This window comes from Phodopus roborovskii, unplaced genomic scaffold (assembly GCF_943737965.1).
Source record: "Phodopus roborovskii unplaced genomic scaffold, PHOROB, whole genome shotgun sequence".
Classification (NCBI taxonomy): domain Eukaryota; kingdom Metazoa; phylum Chordata; class Mammalia; order Rodentia; family Cricetidae; genus Phodopus; species Phodopus roborovskii.
The window spans coordinates 1,113,119-1,127,387 of NW_026126443.1; the positions used below are offsets into that span (position 1 = coordinate 1,113,119).

Consider the following 14,269-nt stretch of genomic DNA (forward strand, 5'->3'; position numbering starts at 1 on the left):
TATTTGGAAGACTTTGAGAAAGTCAAGGTAACCAAGCATAAATTAACCTTTAGAAAAGTAGAAATGAAAAGAAAGATGGCATTACAGCTCAAGAGATGAAAGTGGTGAGTCAGTAAAGAGAGGAACATGATTTGGGTTTAAAAAAAAAAAAAAAAAAAAAAACAAAACAAACAGTTTCTGGAAGGGGTCAGGGTAAAACCATGAGAAAGCAGGAGAACTAATGGATCAAAGTCCCAGGGAGAGGAACAAGGGCAGGTTCCCAGTTTCCATGAGTGAAGAGATTAGTCTTAGGTGAACTGTAGAGTGGGGCTACAAATCAGGTGGGGCACATACTTACCATGATACGCCCTGGCTCTGAGCCCCAGCAGAGGGAAGTGGGGGTGGGGTGGGAGGGGAAGTGCTACTTTCAGACAAGAAAGAAAGGAAGGTGGTAAAGATATGGGGATAAAGGATGATAATAAAACACCTGTGATTCTTAACTAGGAAGAGAACATGTTCAGCCAGGTGAGCAGTCATGAGTTAGAGGCTTATCTGGCACAAGGGTCAGTGAAGTGAAATCAGGTCATGAAAAAGCTCAGTTAACTAGGCCACTCTAATGTTTTTATTTATATTTTGAAACATAATATGGCATAACAAACAAACACTTTAAGGCCCTCAGAGGACTGGCCATATGTATAACTAGTTGGTGACTTTAAAAGGATTGAGGTCATCTTTGGAAAGGTCACCTTTACAACATGACCAAATACAAGAACTGAATGTGACAGGCAAGCTCACCTCCTAGCAGGCTGCTGGTTAATATACTTACCCAAAAGCAGAAAGGAAGGCACAGTCATCATGCAAAATACTTGCTACTCTTTCAAAAACTCTGTAATTATCTGAATCCTTCTGCTCAAAGTATCCAATGATACTTCTCTTACTGCGCTGTAAAATAAAGTATCTGATTATTTTGTGACATATAGTTCTTAGAGCATGCTACTTCATTTATTCTTTATTCTGAAACTCAGCTCTGGTTGTAGTTTAGTTATCTGCAACCAAAGAATAACTATGAATGCAGTAATAGCATTTAATGCCTAGTCCAAAACTATGAACAATTATGCTGGGTTAAAAACAGTATTTGCTACAATAAACTTTGACTATAAAGTTGTTAAAACTGCATCAATTCAGACTCCTCCATGGGTTCTCGAATGCCTCCATATAGTACTGTATATACTTAACTACTCCATTAGACCCTGTCCACTCTTTGTATAGGACAAAACATTGTTTTTTTCAAGACAAAAGAGAGTTTGCTGTTTGCTCTGAAATGGAAATCTCCCCAAGCCTAGCCATCTCTTCCTGTACCACAACCCACTGCCTGTATAAGCATCTAGCATGGCCCTTTGCGTGTTCTCACAGAACACAGGGCCTGGGGACAGCAATAACAAGATAGACTCATAGGCTCACAAGGCCGGCAGAGATATGGGCAAGAACATCCTTTGTCTGTGGCTCAGGAATCATGTTCCTCTGATGACAACCATGAAATGGTAACTGGCTAATTTATTAATATGTCACCTAGTATTGACTGGAATAAAGACTAAATACTATAGTTTTTGCTCTTGGGGTGTGTGTGTGTGTGTGTGTGTGTGTGTGTGTGTGTGGTGTGTATTTAATTACTTAATTTACAAAGAAAGAAGTTTGCTAAGTTTATCAAGACGAGATATTTTAAAAGAAACATTTTAAACCCTAATAGAGCTGAATAGTGATTAAGGCAGATACTCTGCAGGTGTCAACCATGGGAAATAGGCAAACTTTGGTATGTATAATTCAGGTTTTTCTTTGTATTACGTTAATTCAATTAGTGTAATTAGTGTACCTTTACTGTATGTTACACATTTATATGGAAGTTCAGCAAACATTAGCATTTTCCTTGAGAATTAATCTCAGATGAATTCTTTCCAGTATGCATGCAGAGTCTGTATTCGTATTATGCGTTGTTTGTGTGAATTACACAGTCAATGCACATTTCATTCACCATAAGTTAACTTACATCAAGAGTGTTGACTTCATCTATATTTTGAATCTCGTGAACTGGGTTACTCTTCTGTTGCCTGATGTAGTCTGCGAGTGCTTTCACTGATCGCTGGCCCCTGTATTCTCTCTTCATCATCATTCCATTGCGAAATAATTTGAGGGTTGGGTATTTGCTTATCCTGTACCTCTGGGCTATATCAGCTAAAAGAATTCATGAAAGGAAGTTAGCTACCACTCATTCAGGATGAGCATATTAGTTCAACAGAGAGAAACAGTACAATTATATAGTAACATCTTTCTTAGTGAAAGAGGAAAGAAAATACTCAGCCATGACTTTACACTGGTTATCAGACCAGGCTCTGGACTCACTGCCTAGGCTTAAATTCTGAATCTACTCCTTATGGTCTGTGTGAACCTTAAAAATGCATAAACTGTGATGCCCTCACTTTATATGTTACAGTAAGATAATTTCTATTACAATAAGGTTGTTATATGAATCAAATGAGACAATGCAAATACATAGCATACTAAGTATGACTGATGGATATTTGAATAAAAACAACAATAATAATTATGCCTTTGCAGTATATAAGCTAGGAGGAGGGCAATAAGCAGAAAGTAAATTACATTATACATCCCAAGGGCTTTGTGGTGCTCAGAAAGAGGCAGAAGTACTTACAATATTTGCTAAGTTAAGGTTGCATTGCTTTCTCTCCAGGATAAGCATTTAGAAAATACTAAAGGAATATCAGGTTAAGGTTGGAGCATGGGTTCTCAAAAGAGGCAATGGATAAAAGTCTACACACAATTTAGATCACATAATACTAGGGTAAAATCCATGGAGAATTTATAAGGAGGAAATCACAATTCATTACCAAAGTTCTTTAAATCTGAATTATTAACACAATGTATACATTTAACAAAGCCAATAATCTGCCTGGTTTAGGAGCTGATCCCTTCAAAGCAGAATCAGAAAGTACATTAGCTACAATCTCTTCTTCAGTGGCAAACCACAATTAGAGGGTATGTTTTTGAGCCCTACTGAGCAAGGAATGAATGAGATTACACTAGAGGGAGAATGATATATCAATAAGTATAAGTTTTAAAGATACAGAGGCACTTGTAATAAGGTAAAGACCACAAAATGTAGCTTAGTCAGAAGAAAAACATCCTTCCCATTAAAAACACATTCCTCTCCAGCACATCACATAATATATGACAAATGAACTTTTGCATTGATATTTAAGTACAATGGAGTTTTTACTTAAAATGCTTTTAGAACTGTATCAAATAGTTCCTCTGACCAATGAAGCAATGTTGTTGTCCAGAGAATTGAAAACATCTTTTTTAAAGTTATAATTTTCCCAAGTACTTCCAGAGACTGGTTTAGTAAAGGATGGGCATCCATAATATGAAGTACCAGGCTGTTACATAAAGGAATGCAAAATAACTCTGTATATTTCTAAAGTGAAATGCTCAGGGAGCACTGTAAAGTGAGGAAAAAAAAAAAAGTCAGATGTGAAAGTATAAGAAATGTGGGGAATAAATATGAATGCACATATGTGTACAAACACACACATATATGTTTTAACTTATAAATCTGTCCCTCTTCTACTTCCAGAGGAGAAAAAAGAAAAGTTATCATCAGTGAGAGAAAATGAGAAGCCCTTGGAAGAAATAAAGATTTCATCCTTATACTTTGGTTTTATCGTTCTGACTGAAACCATGCAAATATTTAACATGAATATAAAATGTTTAAAACAATACTAGTATTGTTGCTTTGAAATTTCACAGGTTTTTGGCAGATAAAGTATTTGATATCAGTAAGGCCACTAAGAACCAAGAGTTTCAGCCTAATGGAAGTAAAACTTCATGCTATTGGCCCGGGCAAGAATTTTTGGGGATAAAACTCCAAAAGTAGGCTGGGCAGTGGTGGCTCATGCCTTTAGTCCTAGCACTGCGGAGGCAGAGGCAGGAGGATCTCTGAGAGACTGAGACCAGCTTGGTTTAGAGCTAGTTTCAGGACAGGCTCCAAAGCCACAAAGAAAAGCCCTATCTCCAAAAACAAAACAAAAAAACTCCAAAAGTATAGGCAACAAGAACAAAACTAGACAAATGCACAAACTACAAAGCTTTTACACAGCAAAGGAAATAAGTCTTATTTAGAGTTCAGAGACAATCTATTGACTGGAAAATATCTGTAAAGTAACACTGAACAGAGCCAATTCTCAAAATTTAACAAGTATACTGCAAAAAATACAAATAATTCAATTTTAAAAATGGCAAAAGAACTGAATAGATAGTTTACAAGAGTATATTGGAAGGTATACAGAGAAAAAAAGTCAGTATCACCAACCATCAGGGAAATGTATCTCAAAACCACAAGAAGAGGCTGAGAAAGATCACAGCGGTAGAGCACCTGTCTAGTCTAACATGGCCCCAGCAACACACACAGCAAAGTGCACAGACATTACTTAATCAGACTGACTTAACAAAAAGACAACGGAAAGTGCTTGGTGAGAAGCTGGAAAAGGGGAACTTCTGCATTACTTTTGGTAAGAATCATCAGCTGAAACAATTGCTATGGACAACAGTGTGGAAGGGCCTCAGAAGATTCAAAAGAGAACATGACATGAAGGACTCATCAGTTCTGCTGCTGGGGTATATATCCAAAGGTGCAGTTAGAATGTTGTGGAGAGATCATACAGGACAGTTAGAATGTTGTAGAGAGATCACACTCCTGTGTTTGCAAAAGTCACAACATTCAAGATAGAGAACCACTGACGAATAAAAAAAACAGTGTGTGTGTGTGTGTGTGTGTGTGTGTGTGTGTGTGTGTGTGTGTGTGTAACAGATTGCAATGCAACTATAAAAATAAGGACACCTTGTCATTTGTTACAACATGAATGAACCTGGAAGTTTTAAGTGGCATAAACCAAGTACAAAACAGCATGATCTCAACCATATGTGAAATCTTCAAAAAAAAACCAAAAGGCTGAGACCAGGGTAACTAAGAGACCAGGTGAAACTAAAAAATGTTTCTCAGAAAATAAATACACAACTACACTTATGAGGAATAAATTTGAAGATTTCTGTACATCAAGGTAACAACAGTTGACAATGGCATGTTAAAATTTGAAAATGGGGTGTTGTTATATGCTTTCACCATAAAAATTACAACTATGAGAGGCTGTGAATTTGTAAGTGATCTTTTACTATTTGTGTATACATACACTTCAAAACATGTTATATACAATAAAAACACTGTGGATGGCGTCATTGGGAACCTGAGCAGCTGAATAAATTTTGCAAAGTTTGACAATGGCCAAGAACAAATTTAAAGGGCAGAAGTCCAAGACTGTATTTCATATAGCCAGCCAAAAAACTATCAAGGCTAAAAACAAAGCAAAACCAGTTACTACTAATCTTAAGATAAACATTATGAATGATGAAGAAGTCAACAGAATGAACGCAGCTTTTGTAAATATACAGAAAGAACTTGCAAACTTTTCAAAAAGCCTTTCTTTTAAATCTGTGCAGAAAGAGCTGAAGCACCATGAAAATGAACCAGCTAATGTTGATGAAGCCACAAGACTAATGGCTCAATTGTAATATAGTGACAGTATATCATTTTCCCCCAAAGATCAATAAATTGAATGTTTTATACAATCCCCCCAAACACAAAAGCATTGCTATTTATTAATTCTTAAGAATAAATAAAACTGACATGATACAGTAAAAAATGAATTGGAAGTAATACAATTTTTTTAAATTCAATTTGTTTGCAATATCACAAAGAGAACAAGGCCCTTGCACATGCTGGGTGAGTACTTTGGCACTAAGCAACTGTAAGGATGGAAAAATTTAGCCTAATTTTCCCTAGACTCTGCCCCCTAGCAGTGAGTAGGCAAAAGGTCATTCTTGACTGTTTACCCAGGGTGGGTTACTGTAGCACCTGTGAGTGAATGAGAACAGGAAATGAGCTGTGCCACACTACCCAAGAGCCCTAGCAAAAGCAGACTTCCTGGGCAAAGCGCGGGCTTGGATAGTTCAAATTGACTGGTCCACACTGGATGCTATTGAGATGATTGGTTTGTAATGTGCCGGCTTTGTTGTAACCCTATAAAAGCTGTCGGAACCCTGTACCCAGGTTCCCAGTCCTTTACCCCACGTGGAATATGGCTGCGGACCCCAGTGCACTGGAATATAAAATACCTCATGCTTTTAAATCAAGACCGCTTCTCGTGAGTGATTGGGGGGGGGGGGCGCCTTTCCTGAGTCGGGGCATGAGGGTTCGAGCCCTCCGCGGGTCTTTCACAACATCCCTAGTTTATCAAGAACTTTTAATATGTTGTTCTCTCTCAATAGTGTTTTTAGATCTTTAATTCTGATGGCTATTATCAATGACTTACTTAATGACTATAAAGTAAAATAAAATGGGGAAGTTTCCATGAAAATATAACTTAAACAACAAACATATAAATGGTTCTAAAATTATTAAGAAGTTGAGATTGTAGCTATGCCCCTGCAACACACACATAAAACTTCATTTATCCAAATACTAGAAAAGGTCTAAGGAGCTAGAAATGTCATTTAATAAATTACTCCAGCAAATATGAAAAGATTAAACACTTTTCAATGTGGTTATGCTGTTTCCATGGTATTTTAGAGAAAACGGACAAGGGAATTAGGGAAAGAGAAAAGGATATACTAACCTTACTTAAGAACAGATGCAAAATTACCAAACAAACTAAAAAGCTTAATTTAGCACTGTATATGCCATGGAGAATATATTACAGTCAAGCTGGATTTAGCTTAGCACTTCAGGTTAGATTAATATTTTAAAATCAATTAAATTAATTCACAATGCTAAAAAACAAAACAAAACAAACAACAACAACAAAAGACTGTATTACCTCAAAAGGAGAAGAAAATTATTTGATAAAACTGAACACCCATTCATACTTCAGAAGTAGAAGACAATGGCTTCCTTAACTATATAGAGGATATTTAAATAAATACCAGTAACTTGATGAAACACTAAAAGATTTCCTGCTGATATCAGGAGAGAAATGAAGATATCTGCTTAGAGATTTTAGTGTAATATGCTGGGAGGGGCATATTTACACTTTAAAAATTAGCACACCAATCTACAGTAGGCGCTTCAAGTCCACAAAGGACAGTAGGCAGCAGAAATCTACTGCTTCACCATAATGACTAATGAAAATTGGACTTTTAAAAAAGTACATTTTTAAAGATATCAGAAACTACAAAAGCCACAATGACTAAATGAACTGAAATGTCCCCCAAAGGAAAGACTCTTTCTAGATGAGCCAAGATCTTGGCCACATTCTTCCACAGAAGTTTCCTCTGGGAAATTATACCTGTAGTTGAAGTTTAGGGTTGAGTGTTACTGATAAAGCAAAAGAGACAGAAGCCAGGAAGCCTTTAATAGACAAGACACCTGGACTAGCAGAAGAGCCTGGGGGCGAGGGGGGGGTTGGGGGGGCACTGAGACACAATGCCACACTCCCAAAGGGCATTTACTGAATGCCAGGGCAACACAGGAAATAGAGGGGGTGTTGAGGGAAGCAAACAGAAAAACAGAGGAAGCCTTCTCTAGCCTCAGGGTACTTAGGAGACAATGTTTACTCAGACAAAGAGTCTGTAACCCTGAATCAGGATCACACACAGCCAAGAGATTTGACAGATTTTGGAGTTACACAGACAAGGAAGCACTTAAATGTTGAAAATCATGGTTTTGTTTTGCTTTGTTTTTGTTTGTTTTCAAGACAGGGTGCTGTGGAATAATCCTTTTTGTACACAGTTGCTCTCATTATCAATAAAGAGCTGATGACCAATAACTAGGCAGGATTTTCAGAGAGAGAGAGGACACCAAGAGGAAGAAAAGAAGAGTCATGGAATCTTAGAAGTATCGAGGAGATCCACAGAAAGCAGGAGATGAACATGCCATATTGAGATAAGGTACTGAGCCACGTGATAGATTATAGACATATGGAATAATTTAAGTTATAAAAGCTAGTTAGTAACAAGCCTAAGCTATCAGCTGAGCATTTATAAATAATACTATGCCTCTGTGTGGTTATTTGGGAGTGGGCTGGTGGGACAGAGCTGACCAGTGGTCCTGACAAAAAACTCTGCCTACAACAGGGTCTCACTAAGCAACCCAAGCTGCCTTCAAATTTTCTATGTAGCCCAGATTAGCCTTGAATTTAGGATCTACCTGCTTGCATGCCCCATTATACCTGGCAAGACCATGAGTTTGTATAGCAAACTAGAAGATACTTGCAACACACAAGAAACAAATGATAAAACTTATCAATGCATTGTAAAAAAAATAAAAAATAAAAAAAAAACATAAAAAATAATTGAACTAGCTGGGCAGTTGGTGCACGATTTTAATCCCAGCACCTGGGAGGCTGAGGTAGGCGAATCTCTGTGTGAAGCCAGCCTGTTCTAAAGAGTGAGTTCCAGGACAGCCAAGGCTACATAGAGAAACCTTGCCTTAAAAAACAAAAAAGAAATAATTTTTTGAGAAATGAACTAAAGATATTGTTCACTTTATGAAGCAAAGATGGTCAATAAGCATAAAAGCATGCTCGGGAAGTTACAGATTAAACTACTAAATTTACCCACCATATTGGCCAAAATTTAAACTCAAAACATCAAGCCCCAGACATTCTATTACATACAACTAAGCATATAAGCAATGTTAATAAAGTTAAATTAGGTGAGTAGCTAATATTAGAGCAAAGTGTCAACATATTGTTTTATTACCCACAAAGGATTTGGCAGAAACAATATGTGACAGGCCTAAAACAAAATGACTAATCTAATAAGAAACATTTATTTTTTCATTTGCAATCTAAGAATCAGTTTTAAAACGGACAGTAAAAGACACTACTAGAGACAATATAATGCTTCCAACTTTTAAAAACATGCTATGTTAGTTAATTCTTTGAGAACTGTATACATTGTATTTTGATCCTTTTCATCCCCCTCCCCTAACTACTCCTAGATTCTTCCCACCCCCTAATACCAAAACCAAACCTCATATGTATTCATGATTTCTCTTGCTTTCTCTTTTTAGCTTTCTAAAACTGATAAATCAATGAATGAAATGAAAACTTAACATATTAAAAAAATCTGTTCACAGCAGAGTATAAGGAGATCAGAGAGGGTCTGGAGGTTCTACAGTTCTATGAACAGAATTTAGATGCCAGCTATCCTGTCTGTGATAACTGCCAGAGAGCTATGGAGCTGGACTCTCAAAACACTCAGTACTGCAGTGCTGGTACAGGCTGCACCAATCTGTTCGCAAACTCAGTCCTTACAACTGTGGGGCTGCCTTAAAGATCTGGTTATGAAGACAAAAACTAACTGATATCTGGAGAGCATTAGGAGATTAGTCAATGAATTCATTTTCAAACAACATCATGACAGCAGGTATGTTACACAGTGAGGTAACTTTTAATTATTAAGAAGCAAAACCTTTAAAATTACATTGATCAATAATTTTAGACATAAAGGTGACTTTTTATAAGCTTTGGTCAAAAGTGATTTTAAGATAATTACAGCATGACATTTTGACAGTGTAACAAAGAATGACTTAAGGGGTATAATAAATGGTTTTTAAAAATTAACTGGATAGATCAAATGTTAAAATGGATGTCAGAGGAATTAGAAATTTCAGGACATTAACTGCTTCCTGATTAGAAAATTAGTATGTACTTTGCTTCAATGGTCACTAACTTTTCCTTGATGAACTCTTACTACCTGCCTCACAAACACCCAACAGGGTTCCAAATTGGGGAAATTGTATCATGCTCTTGTCTCATCGATGGCCTACTATTATTATCCACAGAGTCAGTCCAAGAAGGCAGATGGTTTCAATAGGAAGTTCTAACTGTTTAAAACCTAGGGGAAGAACTACTGCTGTTTCCGTACCTCTTACTATCCTCAAACCATGGTCCCCTAAAACATGTTCCCCTAAGACACACCATCAAAATAAAACTCTAAACAGAAAAATAAAAAATGACCTTGAATCTTGAAGCTTACTTAGAGCTCAGGATCCCCTGAGTAATGCAGAAAGCCAGCAAGAATCAAACTTATTTCCAGGCATTCCTATGTGGCAGCTATGAACCATTAACAGTGGTAAATGGATTATAAGCGACTTGCTTCTTTTATCGTAGCTTACTGTCCAACTACTTTTACCCACCAATAAAATTCTGTCCTGTTCACATTTATATTTCTGTGTTCTTTATATAGGATTTATGTACAGCTCTAATAAAAGCTTATTTCAAAGAAGGACTGTTAGGAGTAGGTTTTTCTGCCAGCCCTGCTGGTCTTGTCCCACCACTGTGCCAGCCCCAATTAATACACTGAGACTCTGTATTTGATATAATTCTGTTGGCCAGGTACTAGTTTCTTATCGGCTAGCTCTGTCTTAAGTATTAACCCATTTCTATTAATCTAAGTATTTCCACGTGGTTTCATCTTACCGGGGAATGGGGCTGGTGCCTGGTCTCCCCAGTCTCTCCATGCTGACTCCTCCTTACTACTTCCTTGAATTCTCATTGTCTCCTAGTCCTGCCTATCTTGCTTTCCTATTGGCCAACAGTGCTTTATTCATTAACCAGTATGAGAAACATATTTACAGAATGACATCTCTCATCATCTCCTCTTTTCTGTCTAAATAAAAAAGAAGGGTTTTAACCTTAACATAGCAAAATATATATCTATATATGGTATAGATATGAATACTTTGTTTTGGAATGGATTTTCATTTATTGATACAATTTAATGTCAATTTTGTGATATGTATATTTATCCTCTTATTTACGTATTGTGTTTATATAGCTCATTTAGAAATGTAATGTATAATTTAGTACAGATTATAGATAGTTACCTATAATAGTCAAAACTTAAGTTAGGTTTTACCTATAATAGTCAATACTTATAGTTAGAGAACTTAAATTTTCTAGATATACAGAGATGTATTTAAGATAAATAGACATTCTTCAAACCTTTCAAAGACCTACAGAATATGGCATTTAAAATGGCTTAGGGTTTTTCTTGACAATGCTCCTGGAAATACCACCTGTGTCAATCAGAAAGAAGATGAACACTGAAGAAACTCATTATGGAGTTTACTTTCAATATGTAAGACTAGCCATTTGGACAAAATACTGCTCTTGTCCGGACTGTTTGACTTTATGCTGTATAAACTGAACATGCAGGACCCACAGAAATATGACTGCTGATACAAGATAAACAATGTTGCAGGGTTCCTGCTTCATGGAAGAGTCTGCCAGACAGTCTGCAGGACACAGAGACTGACAAACTGCCAATACAAAAAGACAGTTTAAAGTTTCCTACTTTGCTGAAGAATCTGCCAAACACACTATGGCCTATGGGCTAAAGATAAAAGATTACAGAAAAACTTCGATGACTGACCAGGCAATGAGTTGTCTCTGTCATTTCATTTCTAGAGTTTATATATTATCCTTCTGTGGTCTTTGAAAAAAAATTAAAGACAGATAGTTATGGTTATAGTTTTCCTTAGTTAGAATTAAAGATAAGTTACATATAGGACTTTAGACTCACAAAGATATAATAGGTGATAAAATATTTTCTTAAATCTTACTAAATGTTAATGGACTAAATATTGTTAACTGTAATTCTTATTTGATAACTGTTATGTGATATATTTTGCTATGTTAAGGTTAAAACCTTTTTTATTTAGACAGAAAAGAGGAGGTGATGGGAGATGTCATTCTGTAAATATATTTCTCATACTGGTTAATGAATAAAGCACTGTTGGCCAATAGGAAAGCAAGATAGGCAGGACTAGGAGACAAGGAGGATTCGAGGAAGTAGTAGGGAGGAGTCAGCATGGAGAGACTGGAGAGACCAGACACCAGCCCCATTCCCCGGTAAGATGAAACCACGTGGAAATACTTAGATTAATAGAAATGGGTTAATACTTAAGACAGAGCTAGCCGATAAGAAACTAGTACCTGGCCAATAGAATTATATCAAATACAGAGTCTCGGTGTGTTAATTGGGGCTGGCGCGGCGGCGGGACAAGACCAGCGGCAGGAGGAAAACCTACTCCTTACAAAGGACAGTACAAGTAGCATTGGAAGATAGATAAGAGTAACATGGGTATATGGTAGATTCAAGGACAAAGAACTTTCCAGGAAATGTAATGGGAGGTTGGATGAGTCTGTACTGGCCAACATACGAGCTGCTATTCTTAATGCCATATAGACTCTAGCCACTGGAGGTCAGCAGAGAACCTGGTCCCACCAGGGGCAGACAGGACCTTCCAGATTCAAGGCAGCAATTCCATCAGAATGTTTCTGCACTCCCAAACAAAGAGGCTCTAGGTGACATGATCATACTCCACATTGAGGTCAAAGGCATGTGCATAAATGGCAAAAATTTTTGGAAAATAAAGAAAACAGAATCACTTACAATCCAGCCACCACTATTAGCCATTAATAGCCTCTGTGAAAAACTACTATTGATATTTTAGTTTCTATCTTCTTGACTTTGAACAAAACTTATTTAACTAGCAGTAACATATTTCAATTGAGAACAAAGTAAATTCTCAGATTAGTCAAATAGGAAAGTTCAGCACTTGCAGAAACTTGTAGAAAGAGCTGGGTAAAAATTCCCTAATCAACAGCACTAGCAATACTCTCAATGTGTGGAGTCAGTAACTGCATGGAAATGTGTAAAAGCCAACTCAGTTGACAAATGAGGCACAAGAGATTGTGGATGAATTTTCCTTCCTGGAAGACACACACCAATTTCTACATATGGAGATAAAAATGTTCTTTATAATCAATGGTAAGTTAGATTTGGAGAAATACAGAAGAAAATGATTCCACATACTGTTGGGAGAACTGAAATAATCTATTTAAAGTACTAAACAGTATACCAGTTAAGATGCCAGCATAATAGGCATTCAATCATTTAACACCTATCTAATAACTTACAAGTGAATTACTGCTATGTCTCAGTGCTGGGAAAGAGCACACTACAGAAATAAGGTCCATATTCTTACAGGGATCACATGTATTTCATTTATTGATTGATTGAGACAATGTCTCACTATGTATCTTCAGCTGACCTGGAATTCCTGACATAGACCAAACTGGCCTTGAACCCACAGAGATTCACCTGCCTTTGCCTCCCAAATGCTGAGGCTCAATGTAAATGCCACCACAGCTGGCCTTATATTTTATTGTCATTGTTATCACCATTACTTATGTAACTACTTCCATTTCCATGGGCCAAACTCTTAGAAGAGCCTTAACACCCCTAACATACAGCATATACACCAAACACATCTTCCAGTCTGGAATCCCTCAGTGCAGTATAAGAAGCTAAGATTCCTGCCACCCTGTCTAAGGTGTAAACAATAGCATATGTCCTGATAAAAGACATAGTTTTCCCAAGTCCTCCAGACTGAGAAGTAACTGATTGACTTACATCCTGCTCTTCGGTCACTTGGGGACAGAAAAAGCTGGGAATGAGCTCAATTTCTGGCTCCTCTTTAGTATCCATGACTTCATTTCCCCCTTTCTTCCCCTCTTCTCCTAATAGTCCATCCATTCCCTACAATGAGTATAGCAAATGGAGAATTTTAGGAGCTAGAGGTGAAGTACAAACTTTACATTGGGATTTCAAAGACATTTAAACAGTTGGTGAGCTCCCTGATGAGAATCCAGCCTCATCCACTATACTTCTCAGCTATATGACTGGGAGAACAGAGGGGCGATGGACAAAGCTAAGTGTACTTCATACCTTGAAACAGAAGTACTAACTGGGTGGAACTGGCTTCTTTCCTACTCCCAAGTTCTCCACACGGGAGTGATCCTTTCACACGACACCCTTCCTATGAAGTGCAGACACAGAAGTGAGGTAAAGGCAGAGCAGAGTTGCCTGAGATACCAGCAGGTGGGAGAGGAGACAGAAGGAAAGAAATACAGAAAACCAACAAAACAGCACTGAGAGACTTCCCAACCTGCTTTAAGGGACAAGGAGGTGCAGTGTCTTCTAAAGGGACACAGCGTTTTCCAAAGGGATGTCTTTAAAGCACTTATTTGAAGCTTTATTTTTTTAAGTGCCATTACATTTTTCTATTGTTCTGTAATTCTCACCTCATCATCAACTCTTAAAGTGGACCAATGAAAAAAACTATAAGATAGCATTTACAAAAATTTCTCTA

The 14,269-nt window shown here is 37.2% G+C and overlaps 2 protein-coding genes across 2 annotated transcripts in view; both read right to left on the reverse strand.

Moving 5' to 3' along the window:
* Positions 1-14,269, reverse strand: part of LOC127224676 (bile acid-CoA:amino acid N-acyltransferase) — a 1,166,658-nt gene that overhangs the window by 54,557 nt on the left and 1,097,832 nt on the right. The gene's annotated exons all lie outside the window — the stretch shown is intronic.
* Positions 1-14,269, reverse strand: part of Erp44 (endoplasmic reticulum protein 44) — a 91,611-nt gene that overhangs the window by 26,685 nt on the left and 50,657 nt on the right. Inside the window, exons 5-6 of the mRNA XM_051187778.1 lie at positions 2,024-2,208; positions 806-921 (exon numbers count right to left, since the gene is read on the reverse strand). Of these exons, the coding sequence (XP_051043735.1) occupies positions 806-921; positions 2,024-2,208 (301 nt within the window). The remainder of the gene's footprint in view (positions 1-805; positions 922-2,023; positions 2,209-14,269) is intronic.